The following is a 16995-nucleotide window of genomic DNA, read 5'->3' on the forward strand; positions in this document are numbered from 1 at the left end:
ATAAACAATAAATTATTACAGACTCAGTAAATTCTGCCACATTACAACAAAATGTTGCTTTTAATGATGAAAATACAGTACTGAGTACTAAGTACTGTTGAAGGATAAATTCCTAATGATAAAAATATACAAACAGACACAGCTTGATCAGTACACAGTGTAAATGTAGAGACATGATAACTCAATACTGATTAGGTAAATGTAAAAATTCTATTAAAAAAATCATTTTCTGAATGCCCAGAACTAAATCTGCTGTGTACCTTGCCCAAAAAAGATAATTCTGTAATAAAAACAAGCCAACAATGAATGATATTGATAGGTCATTGAAAGTTTTCCCTTTGATATTGCATGTTACAATAACTTTTCTTGTTCACTTCTCTTAAAATTTCATGGAGATTTTTGGGTTAGATTGGACAGCTGTTGTCAGTCAAAACCCAATCAAGGTCTCACTAGTCACAAAATTTCTGGTATAGTTCAATGTACAAGCAAGTAGTTAATAACTGATCCTGTGGACCATGGGTATGAACACCATGCAAATGCAACAATGTTTTCGTGACTTCCAAAGGGTAGTAAAAATGTTCCATTGTAAGTCATTAACAGTGCAGGCTCAATGAACAATTCTCAGATTGTCAAAGTCACCAGACCGTCACCATGTTGTAACAACAATTATCCCAACTTTTACTTCGTCAGTGAAATTCTTTGGTCATGAGTTTGTTTATGACATTGTTTACATCAGCAGTCTTGTTGATCTTGATGTATGCACATTTCCTTACTGTTAGAACTGAGATCCACTCTGGAACAAGCTGTGACATGAATTGGATGTGTTCTTCCACTTGTACTACAGTGAAAAGAAGAACTTCAATGAATTACTGTTACAAGTGAGAGATGCATTGCCTTAATGCTTAACATGCTGGATTCTGGATTGAAAAGGCTTGGTCAACAATGACTCTGTGGAAACTAGCATAAATTCTGCCAGTATGCCCCAGTGGCCCGATAGCCCTTTTCAAAGTTCAAATTTTTTTTAAATTTTTCATTATAATGAAATTCACCTTGGACAGGAGACAATTTTGGGCAGAAACCACAAAAGTGTCCCAAATTGCCTCACATTCATGCTAGATCACACAGCACTGTTGCAGAGAATTATGTAGCTTGCAATTTCATCACTTGAAATAACATTTATACTGAAAGTGCCAGGTACTTGTGAAGTACTCACAAACAACTTAACATGCGTGTCTTCTTCTGATGGTATCATATTACACTGCTGTTACTGTTATAATAGAATCCTGATTTCTCAAACCTCCGAGGGGAAAAATTGGCTTATGATATTGGAAATTAGTCAGAAAGAATTATATCCAAAGGAAATGCCTTCTAGTTTGAGTTATCAGGAGGTTCGAAAAATCATTTCCCTGCATTTAAACAGAAAATAATATACTCTGAAGTAAAATTATACCTGAAGATAGGGAAGTCTTGTAACTTTCCGAGAGTTTTACTGTTGCATCATCCAGAGGAATAGCTGCTTTGCGCTCAGCAGAGAAGTAGCTACAGAAAGTTAAGGACTGATACACTATCACACACATTTGACTAGCTAGTAAGAGTGAACTTACACCCAATTACTACCCTTGTCTACCCTGCAAGTCAAGTTTTTGTAAAACATATACTTTATGACCAAACCAAGGGAAACAGTTCATTCTTGTTTTCGCAAATTCTTGACATTGAGTACAGAGTCTTGAATAACTATCAAATGTAGGATACGCTTTGAGTATTCTGCATAAGTCAGGGAGACGTTCCTTCATGGCAAGCTTCTTGTCAACTAGCGGATCTCTCGTCATGTTTTCCTCTATTTTCTTTGCTTCTTTCTGACGAATCTAAACAATCAACAAGGCTATGCATCAATGATATGAATGTATCTATTTAAGACTGAAATGTAAATGTAGATTAGTTGATAAAGATTTAATTTTCATGTTTCCATTGATATTGTGTTTAGAAACATCAAAAGCAGTGTCAAAATAAATACAAAGCAAATCTTTCCCAATACTTGCCTGATAGGCAAGACAAAGATGTTTAGATGGCAGAAGACAGAGTGTATAAAACTCCAAGTCTCCTAAAAGGGCAGCTAGGGAACATATAATAATAATAATATTAAATGTTCACAAGCTGCCTTTTTAGGAGACTGATCTTCTTTAGGTTATAAACATAATTATTTTGTTTATAACTTGAGAGAAGAACGGTCACAATGAAGACACTTAAGGTACTGTGTACATGTACCTTGTTCAGCAGATCTTGAGAGATTCCCTTCAAGGCTGATTTATGCTTCAGGCTGTTCTTATTTTCAGTATTTTCTTTCAATGCTGTGATGACTTTCTTTTCTTCAAGGTTGTTCTTGTTAGTTGTTCTTTGCTCTTTGTCTTCTTGCTCCTTTGAAGCAACTGTTCTTAGTGCTTTCTCAACCTGTCACAAATGAAAAAACAACTTTCATTTTAATCAAAAATGGAAATGACAAGTCTTGGAACTTAGATTTCTTTTACAACTCTTAACATTATTTTGTTATGACATGGAAGCTCTGTGAGCAGGCTCAAAAAACTAAATCATGCACTGTACTAAGCCCACCCAAGCAGGCAAGATGGAACTTAGTCTATCTTAGCCGCTAGGGATTAACTGCTGTTTCTTGCAAGAAAACGGTGTTCTCTATGTCATACAATGAATCCCTTATTGACCAAGCTTGTTTGGTCAGGATTGCTAGATATTGGCCTCAACATTGTTCTGCATGTTCAAAGACCTCAACTACGTCATGGTCCGATAAATTTACAAAATACATTGAATAGTGTGGCCAATAATCAACAATCTTGACCTCACTGTTGGTCAAAATAACTCATGATATCTACATACCCTTGGTGCTATCATATCTCGTGCTTTCTCTAGCACATCGTGAGCACTACTGTAGGTCTTCACCACAGGTGGCTGAGGCAGATCAGCCTCATCTACATCTGGGACATCATCAAGACGAAACTTGGGGTGCCAGCGCATGATCTTGTTATCATCAACTGACAAAGCTGGATTAAGGTTACAGAGGAAGTCCTGGCAAAAAGCAAGTCAGAGTACAATGATAGTTAGAAAATTTTCCAATGACAGAGTCATAAAACCAATAACAGAAGCCACACTTAGTCAGACCTTCAGTTGTGACCACCTCCCATAAACGCTTACAGGAGGTTTGACTGTATCCAGTTTTTATTTTACAGCAGATGTCACCAAAAAACACAAATTACTGCCTGGCCTCATAATGTTGAAATGAACGATAATTTTTTCAATATATTTGAAATATGCCTTGGGTTTTGTAACAGTGATAAAGTCTGCATACAAGCCAAGTTGACCATCAGGCCAGTGCTTATCTCTGGTTTCAGTAGCATGAAATCACTAGGAGTATTTCTACTCTCCCAGCTGGATGGGATGCTAGTCCATCGCATGGTTACCCCCCAGCACTCCAGCATTAAGTTTACTCTCCACCTGGGTGGAGAGAGGTACAGTGAGAGTAAAGTGTCTTGCCCAAGAACACAACACGATGTCCCTGTGGGCTAAGGCTCAAACCTGGACCTCTTGATCTGGAGGCAAGTGCACTAACCGTGAGGCCACAGCGCCTCTCCAGGTTTTGTTATAGTCAAACATAAATGGGTAAAACCCCATTGCCAAATGCAGGGTAGTCACAACAGTTTGAATTGGGTTACTTTATTGTTGGAGTAAGAAGTTGATTTTGCTATGTTTTTCTGTAAAAGCAGGCGATTAGCCCAGCAGAATAGCTAGCCAAGATCATGAAGTAGATGATGATTTTTGTTAGCCACCAGCTATTTTTGACAACCCTCCCAAATGTATAATCTTTTAAAGCCAATCAGAACTTGAGGCAAAAACTTGAAAAGTTGCCATGTTGTCATACATTCGGAGTCACGTGTCGCCTTGATTGTAATAAACTTGTTGCTCTGCAGGTGAATTACATCTCAACAAGAAAATTCACCTGTAACATCAAGGCTCTAGTAAGCATTAGAGCTGTTTTCAATTGAGCGTCGTAAAACCAAATTTGAAAACCAAACCAGTTACTTACAAGTTAGACCACTCAGGCAATCTCAAACCAAAGTCAAAACCAAATTAATTGTCTGATCACATTTGACACTCAGTTGAAAACTGCTCTATCAGCTGTAACATGTGTTACAGGTTTCAGCCCTTGACGACAGCCCTGAGTTCTACAACTGTACCTGATGGTGTCTCTTGGTTATTTTCAACATATTTGATTGAAAGGTATCTTTCCTGGCCAACATCTCACTTGCAGTCAGTGTCAGCTTACTGAGTGACTCTTCTGTTTTTCCAAACTCAACAGTCAGCTCAAATGATGATGACTTTCCAGGACATTTATCTTGACGGAATTCCAGAGCCAATGGATACACAGTTTTCATTTGAGCCAGATGTTTTTTCTCAAATCGCCTACAAAAAAATGTACCAGTGAATAATTTATTATTGAGGAATTAAAAACACCAAGATAACGAAGGCTAATAAAAAGCAAAGTCAAAGAGATGTTGCTGGAAATAAAATGCTTATACTCTACAACAAAATGGTTTGTGGTACTTCTAGATTAAGTAACAAAAATGTAATAAGAGAAATGTGAAACGGAAAAATGCAAAATATGTAGAGAATGATATAGTAAGAATACAGCTAGCACAAAGCTGATTTCCATAAATGCCATTGAAACAGGAAACAAATACTTCAAATATGCATAGGAAGGTCGAAAATAAGTAAAACCTCTCTCACAATAGGACAAAAAACAAATTCATTTACTCCCACCATAAATGATATTGCTTTCAAAGATTTAATAGGTAATAAGGTTTTCACCACACAATTATTATAGAAGGGTCCTTACTTTCTCGACATCTGCTGTACAGCATCTCTGAGTTTTGGGTAGGTACATTTCTCTTTCCGCTGGCCCAACAAATTCAGCACTGTGTCAGTGCAGTGGAACATCTCTGCCAAAGTCTTGTACTTATAGGGAAGGGGTAGAGTTGCAGAGGATGTATCTGATGGGCTGGACTGAGCTAGGGCATGGAAGCGTTCGTAGGCTGGAACCTTCAAACTACAAATATTGAAAAAATATACAATTAAGTTATAAATTATTACAATATCATTAAATGGTGACTGTCATTCTTGCCAGAGCTTCAGCGAGAACTCTGTTCAGAATCGCCACCTATAATGTTAGTAGTTTTTAAAAATTGGCCCACTAGATGAAGTTGTTAATTTAGGCATTCCTCTTATTGCTCTTAAAGGTGCTGTACCAGGGCACCTACCTGCCCTGAGAGGACCGAGTATTATTATTAAACCATCATTGTAATGGTCCACAGGTTCAGTGTGTCACCACATCCTGAAGCATTTTTGTAAGTAAAATTCTTACACAGCTTAAGTTTGCAGCTTTTGAAAAGCAATTTCTAGGTGACACATATTTCTTAAATATTTGTTGAATGTTTTTTTTTTAAATTTTGATACAAGACAATGTTCTCATGTTGATAATTTTCTATTTACTCCTAGACTTTACACTTGACAAATATGCATAAATTTTTAAAGCAAAAATTAGATTTTGATCACAGTCTGAAATGTAATAGATGAGAAAAATTTCAATTTCGACATTCCTATTTTAAAATACATGTACCTCTGTGATCCTTCTTTATCCACACTTCTTTTGGATGATGCCACTTGATGAAGCCTTGGTCCGTCATCCCCTGTAGAAGACTGGGAGGGTTTAGAAGCACTTTTCTCAAGTGATCTCATGCTCTTGATAAGTTTTCTGGCCTTTGCTAGATCCTCTTGAGCTTTGTTCACATTTGCACCAAGTGTAGCAGCTTTAGAGTTTTTGACTGATGGAAGAAACAAGGAAAAAAATAAATACAAAATGACAAAAAAATGGTGGAAATGAAAACAACATGAAACATGGCAGTAGTAGCAAACAACATCAGTGGATCACAAGTGGCATTGCCTCTAGTCATTTCAGTTCACACTGTGGTGCCTGGACTTAATACACTGCAGCACTGATGAGCTGCCAGCAATATAGTTTAATGTACCTAATATAAATGTTAAGTTGTAGTGAAAGAGAGCAGGCATGAGTGGGGCATTTGAGCCTGACTGAGATTTTATTGTCCAAATGCTAAACTCCTGGGCATTTTTGGATAGTCAAAGAGACTGAAAAATTGTTAAAAATCCAGTAAGATTATCCACTTATACCCAGCTACCCCTTGCAGCCTCACATTAGTTTGCGCATCATTTTTACCATGGGCAAAATAATTACAATTGTCAGTCAGTGGAGAACCTAAAGAGCTTATATTTAATTTTTATTTAATTTCACCTGAAGCACTATCCTTTGACGCAGTCATCTGCTTCTCTTCTTTATTTCTACTTTTCTGGCTCAAATTTACAGCTTCTCTCCCTCGGCTCAGAACTATTTTGGCCTGTTCTGCTATCCACGGGTTCGCTTTGACACCTCCACCGATTCTTCGTACGACCGGAGGTGTTTTGGAGGGGGACGCTGTTGTTCCTTTCTCCACTGGGATATCAGCTTCCTGAGGTGTTTGATCGACCAGTGAAATAACTTGCTCGGTAGACTCGGGAATCTTCGAATTCTCACTTTTATCCGCTTGCTTTGCTGATTTTGAAGATCTCGCTGCTCGTCGCCGACTTTTTGGCTTGGATTCCATCTCGTCCTTGTTTCGTTGAGCTTTTGAAATCTCAACTTCGCTTTTGTCCCTGGGGACTGCCTCTTCCATTTGTGTCGAGGACGCCATTTTGCGCTTTCTTTGCGCGTCGGTCAATTTCCCGATCAAAGCTTCTGCAAAAGCGTGGTCATCAAACAGAGATGTGGTTTCGCTGACAACTTTAGAACCTTTGCATGAAGTCTGGACGCTTTCTTCGTTCAAGGATCCCTTCGCGTTTATACTTTTAGCACCTTTACGAGATCGTGAAATCTTTATCTGAGAAGACGCTACTTGCCTCTTCGATCGTTGACTGCGCCGGACGGTAACTTCGTTTTCAGTCTCAGTCACATCTACTTTTCTTCGCTTTGCCGGATGGACACCTTCAAGACCTTTTCTTCTTGTTGTAAAATATTGACCTAAAGTTGACTGTTCCATCGCCGCCATTGATGCCATCTCGCCAGTTCGTTGTTACTTGTTTCGTGTGAACCGATTTTGGCGCGAAAATGCACATGTGGTGTTTACAATATACTGCGCATGACTCTGGGAACGAGATTGCTTCATTGCTGGCTCACAATCACGTGAAAATCAAATGCGTGACGGCTGTCATGCGTGACCTGTGAAACGAAGACCGGATGGCGCCAAATGGAGGATGGGTCGGAGGATGGCGGATGCAGACGGCAGATGGAAAAATGCGGATGATAAAATGCAGATGACAAAATAAGGTTGGAAAAATGCAAATGCAAAAATGAGGATGGAAAATTGCGAATGTCAATGTGCGGATGATAAATTCCTGATAAGAGGAAATTTACGATGTTGTCTTGGCGACAGTCGATTTTCAATGTTTTAGGTATATTTGTCAACAGAATTCAATCATAGCAAGATGTCGTTGTTGCCTCTAATGGTTGGCGGTGAAAATAGCGCTAGAGTCACCGCGGCCTTTGAAGACGTGTTGCACATCAGTATGTTGTAGGTATGCAAACGCTCCATGTTCCTTGCAAGCTCCTCAAATAGGGTACGGTGGAAGTGGAGCACGATCGGTTACAGTACATGTAGTGGTGTTTCATTTAATTTGACAATGCCTTTTTTCTGCAAAGGAAATTTGCTTCGATATAGGACATGAAGTGAAGAAGAACGGAGTCTGATGATAAAAAGGAAAGTCTAGCTGTTGTTATGCGATCAAGACTTTTCCGGGTTTTTTTTTCCCGGCCGGCGTACTATGTTTTGATCTGTTTTGTGCTTGAATAAAAAAGTTGGACTTTTCCCGGCCTAAATTCATGCCGGGTTTATTTACAACTAGGACTCAGAAAATTTTCCCTCATGCCACTCCCTACGTTTACGACTCTAAATAAATTTACCTTACCTTACCTTATCCTCATTTTTCCATCCGCATTTTTATCATCCGCGTTTTTCCATCCGTCATCCGCCATCCGCCATCTGCCATCCGGTCCTCGTTTTAAAGAGACCCGTGGCATTGGGAGTATTTTTATTTTATGTTAAAACTGAACTGGGCTTTTATTTCTTGACCTGTTAGATAGAATCAGTCAAAGTTTTATTTGTGTTGTTTTCGTTTCGCCGTTTCGCCGAGGAAGAGCGGGGCCATTATCCTGACCTTATTAGGACAATGGAACAATGACGCCCATGGGGAGGGGGCTGGACTTTCTGAAAGGGCTCAGGTGATTGATGCCTTTGCAGTTTGTGTGACGTCCGGGTGACGTCCATAGTTCCTTGAAGCCGGAAAAGTCACAACACAGTACAGTATTTCGAACTAAGAAGAGTCGCCAGATTTGAGGTTGCCACAGAACTGATTGAAGTGGAGTGTTCTTACGTTTTAAATCCAGCGTCTCGAACTCACAAGTGCTAGGTGTGTTAAGGAATTCGTAAGCATTGTCAGGATAATCGCAAGTTAATTTGAATCAAGGAACACTTGCAACATGGGCCACACAGAATGGGCAATGTGGGCAAACGAGCAAGGTGTCATCACCAGTGTTGGTGAGTATGTAACGATCTTACTTAAGCTTAGGAATTTTACATCTTTTAGTCAAAGCCCTCCATCAGGTAATGAACATTCATTACATGACGAAACAAATTTGAGTTGACAGACTTTATCACAGACTTCATTGCTTATCAAAGTGATTTCATTTTGAAATTGTTTTCGATTTGTAGTCGGGTCATTATGGAATCTAGCAAAATAGCTCTATTTTATGATTCAATATCAACAAGTCTCTTGAAACAACTATGTTGTTGAGTGCGTGCAAGTTTCTCGCTTGACTGAACTTCCACTTCTTAGCTGTGTGTGCATATTTGATCGGAAAACCGGAGGCTAATATACTGAATTGTAAGATTACTTTATTTTGCTTTTCAGTGTTATTGTTGGGAGGAATTCTTGGAACCGCTGCACAGTTCAAAAAATGGCATTTTGCTCTCTACACATTGTATCCTTTTTAAGCCTGTCTGTATAATTTAGAGACTTGGGCAATATTTTTGACGGAATGCTTATTTGCATGCTGACGTAAATCCGGTAACTATTTTGTGCAATTTACGTATTTAATGTTTATTCTCGAGGTAGTTTTATGTCACATAAATTCAAGTTTGGTTTTGGCTTATTTCATTGGCATTTTATCAGCCTGGGATTAAGCTAATAGATTATATATCTCTTATTAGCCAAGCGTCAGGGCTGTACTGAGAGAATATCGCCGCGAGGTCTTGACAGTGTGGGCCGAATACAGCGAAGTCTGTACAAAAAAGACTGAGGGTTAATATTTTCCCAGTACAGTCCTAAGCAACAAGCTTGGTTAATAAGAGATTTATTACAGGACTGAAAATGTTTTTAAAAAACGCCACAATCACAGACTGGAAAACAGTGTGCAGTTCTGATTGGCATCCAGCTAGGCATGTACTCACATCTGATGTTAAATAAACCAGAAGGGAAAGAGAGTTGGAAGAAAAAGAAAAGGAATCTTTTTAAGGTGAAGGCAAGTTCTTTCAGAGACATCGTGTGGGGTCATTCAGGACAATTCATGGTCCAATACTGAGAAAATATTGCTTTGGCAGTGGAGCAATCTGATTGGTTGAATTTAGTTATTGGCCTTCTGAACTAACTTAGTTATATAATAATGATAATAATTATTTATATCATTAGCTGTTTTAATGAGGTATGTTTGAACAGAGGTTTATTGTCTACTCAATAAACCTAGCCGAAAATGAAAAACTGAGAGAAGTAATCTATGAAATCAAAAGAGAAAGGTAAATGTTACTCACAATAAGTTTGAAGTAAAAAATAATGCAGTGTGACATTGATGATGTTTTTATTTGCAAACATTTTATATCATTTGCATTGTTTGCATTGTATTGCACTGTGTGTTTAGTTAAGAAATAAACTATATTGGCTTCAGTTGTTTTTAATTTTTAACTTCATAGCGATTTTTATGTAAAGTAAGCTCCCTAGAAGATGTTATACTTCTTTGACTGGCATTCAGAGTTTTAGGACTGCTTGTTTTGCTAATTGAATATCCAAGAGGAAAGAGAGAGAAAGGCAAAAAGACATTAGAGAGATGGTAAGACCTACAATTAAGATACATGTAGCAAATTATGTGATCATGAATCAGCACTAATGTTAATGATTAAATAATACAATCACCTGGATGAATTGTAATTACATAGCCATGCAGGTTTTCACGTCTTTGTTGTCGTTGTTGCGGTCATGTTGTAGACAGAAGTTCAACATTCTAAGATTGGTTTGGATTGATAATAGTTGTCAACTTGAGCCCAGAATTAGACCCATTTTATACAATCTCATCTTTATCAAGTTTAATTGCTTAAGAAGCATGGTCTCCTATTTTTCCAAAATGGAAATAGGGAATAAGTCTGAAATAATCAAAAAAACCTGAAAATCATTGTTCAACTGTATTGGCTTTTAAATGTGCAATACATAATTAAGTGCCAGGAAATACCCACATATACGGGCCACATTCACCCCAAGTAAGGTTATTGAACGTTCTAAGGGGATGGGTTTTAAAAGGTAGATTTAAATAAAAGTATGAAGCTCAGCTAGAATTTCAAGCCAAAAAGAAACTATCATGGGATGCTGGTATGTATATTTTCTGGTTCTGGTTTGGTTTTTGCCCAGGAAGTTACTCACTCAGGTATAATAAAGGTATGGAAGTATGAAGACCTTTTTGGGGTTTGGAATTTGGATTTGAGGACTTTTATTGGGTTGGAAATTTGTGGTGACTTTTTTAAGAGTTCACGAAAGAAAATGGTAAGGACTTTTTGGAGGATTTATCATTTTGTCACAAACAAGGATTGCATCAGTGTAAATTATAATTGTAAATTATATGCAAATGACAAACTAAGACTTCCCATTTCAGCGGTTTTTGATTTCCTGTTTCAGTGGTTTCTGACTTCCTGTTTCAGCGGTTTTTGACTTCCTGTTTCAGCAGTTTTTGACTTCCTGTTTCAGTGGTTTATTCAAAAGAAATCACGTTCTGACAGACAGATGGCAAACTGACACTTCCTGTTTCAGTGACTTATTCGTAAAAGATCATGTTCTGACAGACAGATGACTCCGTGAATTAAAAAAACAGCAGATACAAAACCTGTCTGGAACTCTCGTGATCATTGATTTGTTTTTTAATGGGCCATATTGGTATTCTTATTGGACTGGAACTAGCTTGCAATGGAGGCTCATGGGATAGAATATCATGGAATGGAATATCATTAGAAAGAGATAAAGGTGATTTACATTTGAAAAGACTCCCTGCATTAGCCTCAGTTGCAAGCTAGTTCCAGTCCAATTCTGGGCATATGAATATGGCTCATTGAATTGAACATGTATTCTGGGAACAAAATGACTTTTTCAGTTTTGTTCTGGCTTATTAGACTTGTTTGGTCTGGATTTAGCCAGATATGTCCTTTTTAGGGTCTGATGATTTTGTTGCATTAGCTCCTGCCTGTCAATATTATGCCTCAGTGCTCGCACCCCCCCCCCCCCCCCCCCAGATCTGTTGAAATAAATTTGTTCTGAGATAATTTTTACTGGTGATTTGGTGGGTGTTTTGTTTACTCTAAGTAAGGAAACTGAGATAAGGTGATATTCTGTAATGGTAGTGCACTAAGTACTAAACGTTAGTTGGCACTTCTTAGCATTCATAACTAAACATCGATTAACAGGTAATTGTATATTTTTTTAGGAATCAGAAACCTTTTACACAGTTTGTCAAGCTCTTTGGAGTCCTTGGAAGGAACTACTGGTTTCGATTTGTCTTTTACATTCTGTAAGTTACAAAATACACAAGTATTGAATTGAGATACCAATGCACTAAGCTCATATCTACTGCATGTGTGCACGGAGGCCATTTCAAAGTCAACCGAAGTTTGGTCAAGTACAGGACGTACATGCAAGCTCATACCCCCACCATGGTACATGGGGATGAGAGGAGTGGATGGAGCTCCTTCCATGGGTTTTGTTTTTAATCGATAGCCCTTGACTTGCTTTACAAAATGAAATTATGTTTTGTTGGTCATGACATCATGTGACATCATATTTAAGCTTGCCATCAGATCTTAGATCTACCATCTTGACTTTCACCTTTTTCCTCAGTAAGTCAGAAAATAGGGTAAATCGATGGTGAGGAAAATGAATCCAAAATGATTAATGCAGCATTAAACTAATTCTGCAATTCTGCTACAGAAAAGTGGACAGACAAACTCTCACAAAAATACATGCTTTGGCTTGACAGGCATGTCAAAACATGGTTGCCATGGTAATAAATGTCAATTGATGCAGAAAAACAGTTGACAGATCAAATGTTTGGCAAGGGATAGATGCACAGCTACTGCAATTCAGGGTGTGTTTCTTTTGGATTCTTAAATGTGAAAACGGATTTTACGTTTCTTTCCTAAACAGATCAATCAGAGATCTCTTGGATCATGGTGGATCAAAGGAACCAAAGAATCCACTCTGAGCAAGGATTCTTAGGTTCCTCTGATGCACCATGATCCGTGTGATCTTGGATTGATCTGTTTAGTAAAGAAACGCAAAATCCATTTTCGGGTTAAGAATCCAATCTTGGATTTTCTTAAAGAAATGCACACCCTAAGTTTCAGTATCCTCTTTTCAAATTCTTAAGACACCTCTTGGGGGCCCTTTTGTATGCACAAGGGTTAAGTACAACCATATCCAGTGAGATCTTCCCATGCAATATCTTGACAATGCAATGCTATCTTGAATCTTGCAGTGCCGCTGTTCCCTCTTTCTTCTTTTTGTCAACAATACTTGGAGGAGCGAGTCTGGTGTTCACAAGTTTGATTTATCTGCGAGCTGCCATTTCAGGAGAGACATGGAAACCGTGTCTAGCTGATGAGAAGCCTGATATTTCAGCCAACAAGCAGAGTGATCCACCCAAGCAGCCACCTCCTCGAGGGCCACGCTCTAAGAGCATTGACAATTTGGCTGTTGAACCTGATGAACAAAATCCCAGTAGGGTGTAATTAAATAAACTAATAACATCTGAATGCATATAACTACATGCACATAAACAGCATTACCATAAATTTATAGCTGCTGCAAATGCCCAGTGTTTTTATTCTTAACTCAATAATAAACATAAAATGAGATTTGCAGATGTCAAATCAGCACCAAACGTAAACTTTCTTTTCAATAATAACAGTTTATGCTCTCTATTTGCAAGTAAAGAATACTGGAAATGCTAAGAACAGGACAAAATCAGCTATAATTTGCAGAATTGTTATGGTAAAAGTTACTCGCTGCAGATATCAGTGAGTCTTATGAACAAGTTCCAGCTTAGAAGATAGCGGCAGTCTGGTATAGGTATGAGGGAGTCAAATCTGCTGCCTCATCTGAAAGGTATGCAGTATCCAGAAACAAGTAAATTTTTTCTCAATCTAGAATTGAAAATCCAGGAAGATGAGAATAAGAGAACTTCGCAGTTTTAATAGTCAAAATATGTTGCTTTTCTACACTTTTGACTGTTTTTTAAATGATATGGGGGGAATCTGATGTCTTTGTTTATATTTTGTCTCATTAGCATACAACAATGCATAGGGAAGCTGGCATCGTGCTAAATATGAATACCCCCCATCACACACAGTAGAGAGGGTTTGATGTCTGGCTGCAATGCAGGCTAGATACAAATTGGCTTTAACAACTCAGTAATTTGTGAAAAGTTTTCATGCTTTGAGTACAGTATTGAAGGAAAAAATACAACGCAAAAACAAACTGCAAACTTTCTGGGCGGCAAAAGTGCCCATACTTAAATCTTAATGGCAACTCAAGTTCTGTGTCACACCAAAACTGTTTAATACACTAGCTGAGCTCAAATTTCTTGGGGTAGTTAATCATGTAATGTTCTTTCAATATTCTGAGTTGATAAATTGTAGCAATCTAGCAAGAACTAATCTGAAAATAAGGCAAGTATTGTCAGCAAAGTTTCTTATATTTTTTATTCCAGAAGGAATTTTTTTAATTACAGACTGGGTTAATGTTATCTCTGCACCACTCACTGCACATACATTATTTAATAGTACATAAAATTAATGCAGTTGTGCACTCATGTATGGCTATGTATATTACATGGTGTATCATGTTTGTGGCAATGAAATTGTTGTAAAAATTATCTAGAACTTGAAAGTTCATAACTATTTCAGTAAACAATTTAGATTTGCAATAAAATAGAAAGCAAAAATGCGTTAATTGTTAGTGGTACTAAATGTGCACTTTGCCCATAGACCACCAACCACACCACAGAGGGTGACGTGATGAGTATGCAAATGAGGGGTCGCGTTAGAAACAATCACCTGATCACGAGCGCTTTCCAATCGATGAAGATTTGGTTTGAATTACCAGAAATTTCCGCTGACGAATGGAACAACGTTTTCTGAATTACAAGAAAAGAGGACAACCTCGCGAGGTGTACCCAAATTTTCGGGAATTTCTGTTTTATTTCATTTTCCGATTTTGGGTTGAATGGTTCGCTTTTCGGAAATTCAACAATTTCGGATTTTCTGGGAATTTTCCCGGGAAATTTCTGTACAATTTGTCTCCATTTCAAATTTTTGGAAGTTTTTGGTTAAATGGAAAGCCCCACGCTAGTACAATCTCGAACGGCAACAAAATGATATTTTAAAAAACCACTTTAATATTTACAGCAGCGCCCGACTTACAAAGAATCAGAGTATTACATGTAACAACAACAAGTTGTTTCAAAAAGGGTAAAATTCGTCGATCATCTGTAGAACGCTTTGTATATGAAACGGTAAAAGTTGCCCGTAATCATCACGATACAAGTGCGGGTGGAACAATTGTTTTATTTACTGAAACGCCGCCCAACTCCCCCCCCCCCCCCCCCCCGCAAAAAAAAAAAATAAAACTAAAATAAAATAAAAACATTATGCGTACGCAAATTAAATCATGTTTTGTAGAGCATGAAATAATTGCTCATATACCATGATGGCTAAGCCAATGAGAACTCTTGAATTGAATTGTCCAAAGATCTAGTTTGCTGCTAGTAACCACTCAAGAGTGTCCTATTGGAAATCCTCGAATCGGATTGGTTCTCTAATAATCACTGTTGGAATAAATCTACTGGTAGCGTTCTATCACGAATGCCGTTCTCTAATTGACTATACTACACTCACTTTTTATTCTGTTAAGGGAGGTGCATAGTAGTGTGCGCTTGTTATTAAAATAGAGGCCGTTTCTTTGCGTCTTCAAAGTGTCTGTTAAGAGGATTTAGATAAAGCGGTTTTAAAACGGAGTTTCATTCTGAGAACGCATCAAATGTTTTCCGTCCACACTACGCCGCAGGATTCTAAAAACGCAACAATCACCGGTCATTTTGGATTTGTGTTTGAGGAAAATCACATGATATCGTGACCTCGTCCTTTTCGGAAAGCTACCTTTTTAAAAATGTTTTTTGTCCACACTAAAACTGAAAGCCAACTGATTGTAATCTTCCAAAGCAAAAGTTTCCAGTGACATTGGACACAACCAGAACCACATAAAATTGGAGATAGGTAAGTAGAATTAGGTATCTGTTTTTACAGCAAGATTTCCTATACTCTTTTTTTAAAATTAATACTCATTTATCGGCCCAGTCTGAATATTCGTAATTTTTATATTGATGTGTTGCGATCGTTTGGCCGTGGCTTTAAATAAAAACCCAGCATGAGTTCATGATCGGAAATCGTTGATTTCCAAGAATAACAAATTTGTAGTGCTCGCTTTCCAAGATAGAAACACGAGATATTACTGTAAAGTTTGAGGTAACAATCTGTTCCGCATGGAAAGCGCGAAACAGAGGTTATACTGGCAAATCTCCAAGATGGCCGGACAAGCCTTGGAATGAGAATTTTGTCCTCATTTTGCAGCTTGTTCCCAGAGCCTTGGTTACCCTTGTCCAGCGGAACGGTCTTCGTTTTCCCGTTCCGCTGGATAACATCCCGGACAAGGGTAACGAAGGCTCTAGGAACGAAATTCTTCCAGACTCTAATCCTACCTTGCGCGCTCAGGAATACTATGGAGTGTCCGCTATCAGTAACGTACATTGAAACCTGTATTAAGCGGACCCCATATTAAGCGGACAACCTCTATTAAGTGGACACCAGCTTGAGTCCCTAAATTTTCTCTCCACATTTATTGTAAAATAAAACTACATTCAGCGGACACCTCTATTAAGCGGACGCGGACACCAATATTAAGCCATTTTGTTGCACAAAACCCGCAATAAGCGGACACTTCAAAGGCTGTTACTTTTAAAAGCTCAGCTCAGACTCCTTTAACATTATTCAGCGATGTCTTTTTAAAGCTAAGTGATTATTCCAGATTGATGCATTGAGATGACTGGACATTGTGCCATGAGCAGGGTACTGAACCCAAACAGGATGGTTTGATTCATTTTCCCAAAATAACTTTACACTGGTAGTCTGGAATCACCGATATTCCACGATATCATTAATTACTGGAAGTCAGGCTGACTTAGCATCATCTTGTTATTTAATAAGACCACGTTTGTATTACGAACTTAAGGTCACATTTTCCGCCTGACCAAGAAAGATCAGTTCGGTGGAACGCCGTTAATACGGTCACCAAAGGGCCCGGCATGAAAATTTGGCGGGGTAGGATCAAACCTCGTGACTGGTCTAACTTGATTGACATCCGCAATACAGATATAATTTTTTTTATATATATATAAATTGTAACTTGAATCAGTGTGCAAAAAATTAATAATATGGAAAGATGAACATAATCGTATAGCTGGTT

The 16995-nt window shown here is 38.1% G+C and overlaps 2 protein-coding genes across 2 annotated transcripts; one reads left to right on the forward strand and one right to left on the reverse strand.

The window, feature by feature from the left end:
- Positions 1 to 40: 40 nt before the first annotated feature.
- LOC145465810 (DNA replication factor Cdt1-like) lies at positions 41 to 8327 on the reverse strand. Its single transcript, XM_081449566.1, has 10 exons — positions 8082 to 8327; positions 6371 to 7802; positions 5681 to 5885; positions 4901 to 5110; positions 4242 to 4467; positions 2887 to 3075; positions 2266 to 2448; positions 1753 to 1865; positions 1451 to 1539; positions 41 to 838 (listed from the first exon to the last, which is right to left on the reverse strand). Exons 2-10 carry the CDS (start codon positions 7167 to 7169, stop codon positions 687 to 689), a joined length of 2166 nt encoding a protein of 721 aa, XP_081305692.1. The 5' UTR covers positions 7170 to 7802; positions 8082 to 8327; the 3' UTR covers positions 41 to 686.
- Positions 8328 to 8352: 25 nt separating this feature from the next.
- On the forward strand, positions 8353 to 14995 carry LOC145465817 (cytochrome b-245 light chain-like). The gene is made up of 5 exons (XM_081449575.1): positions 8353 to 8705; positions 9079 to 9148; positions 10193 to 10270; positions 11906 to 11989; positions 12953 to 14995. The coding sequence occupies exons 1-5, from the start codon at positions 8648 to 8650 to the stop codon at positions 13203 to 13205; spliced, it is 543 nt and encodes a 180-aa protein (XP_081305701.1). The 5' UTR covers positions 8353 to 8647; the 3' UTR covers positions 13206 to 14995.
- The last annotated feature ends 2000 nt before the right edge of the window (positions 14996 to 16995 follow it).

Source organism: Orbicella franksi, chromosome 13 (genome assembly GCF_964199315.1).
Source record: "Orbicella franksi chromosome 13, jaOrbFran1.1, whole genome shotgun sequence".
Taxonomy (NCBI): domain Eukaryota; kingdom Metazoa; phylum Cnidaria; class Anthozoa; order Scleractinia; family Merulinidae; genus Orbicella; species Orbicella franksi.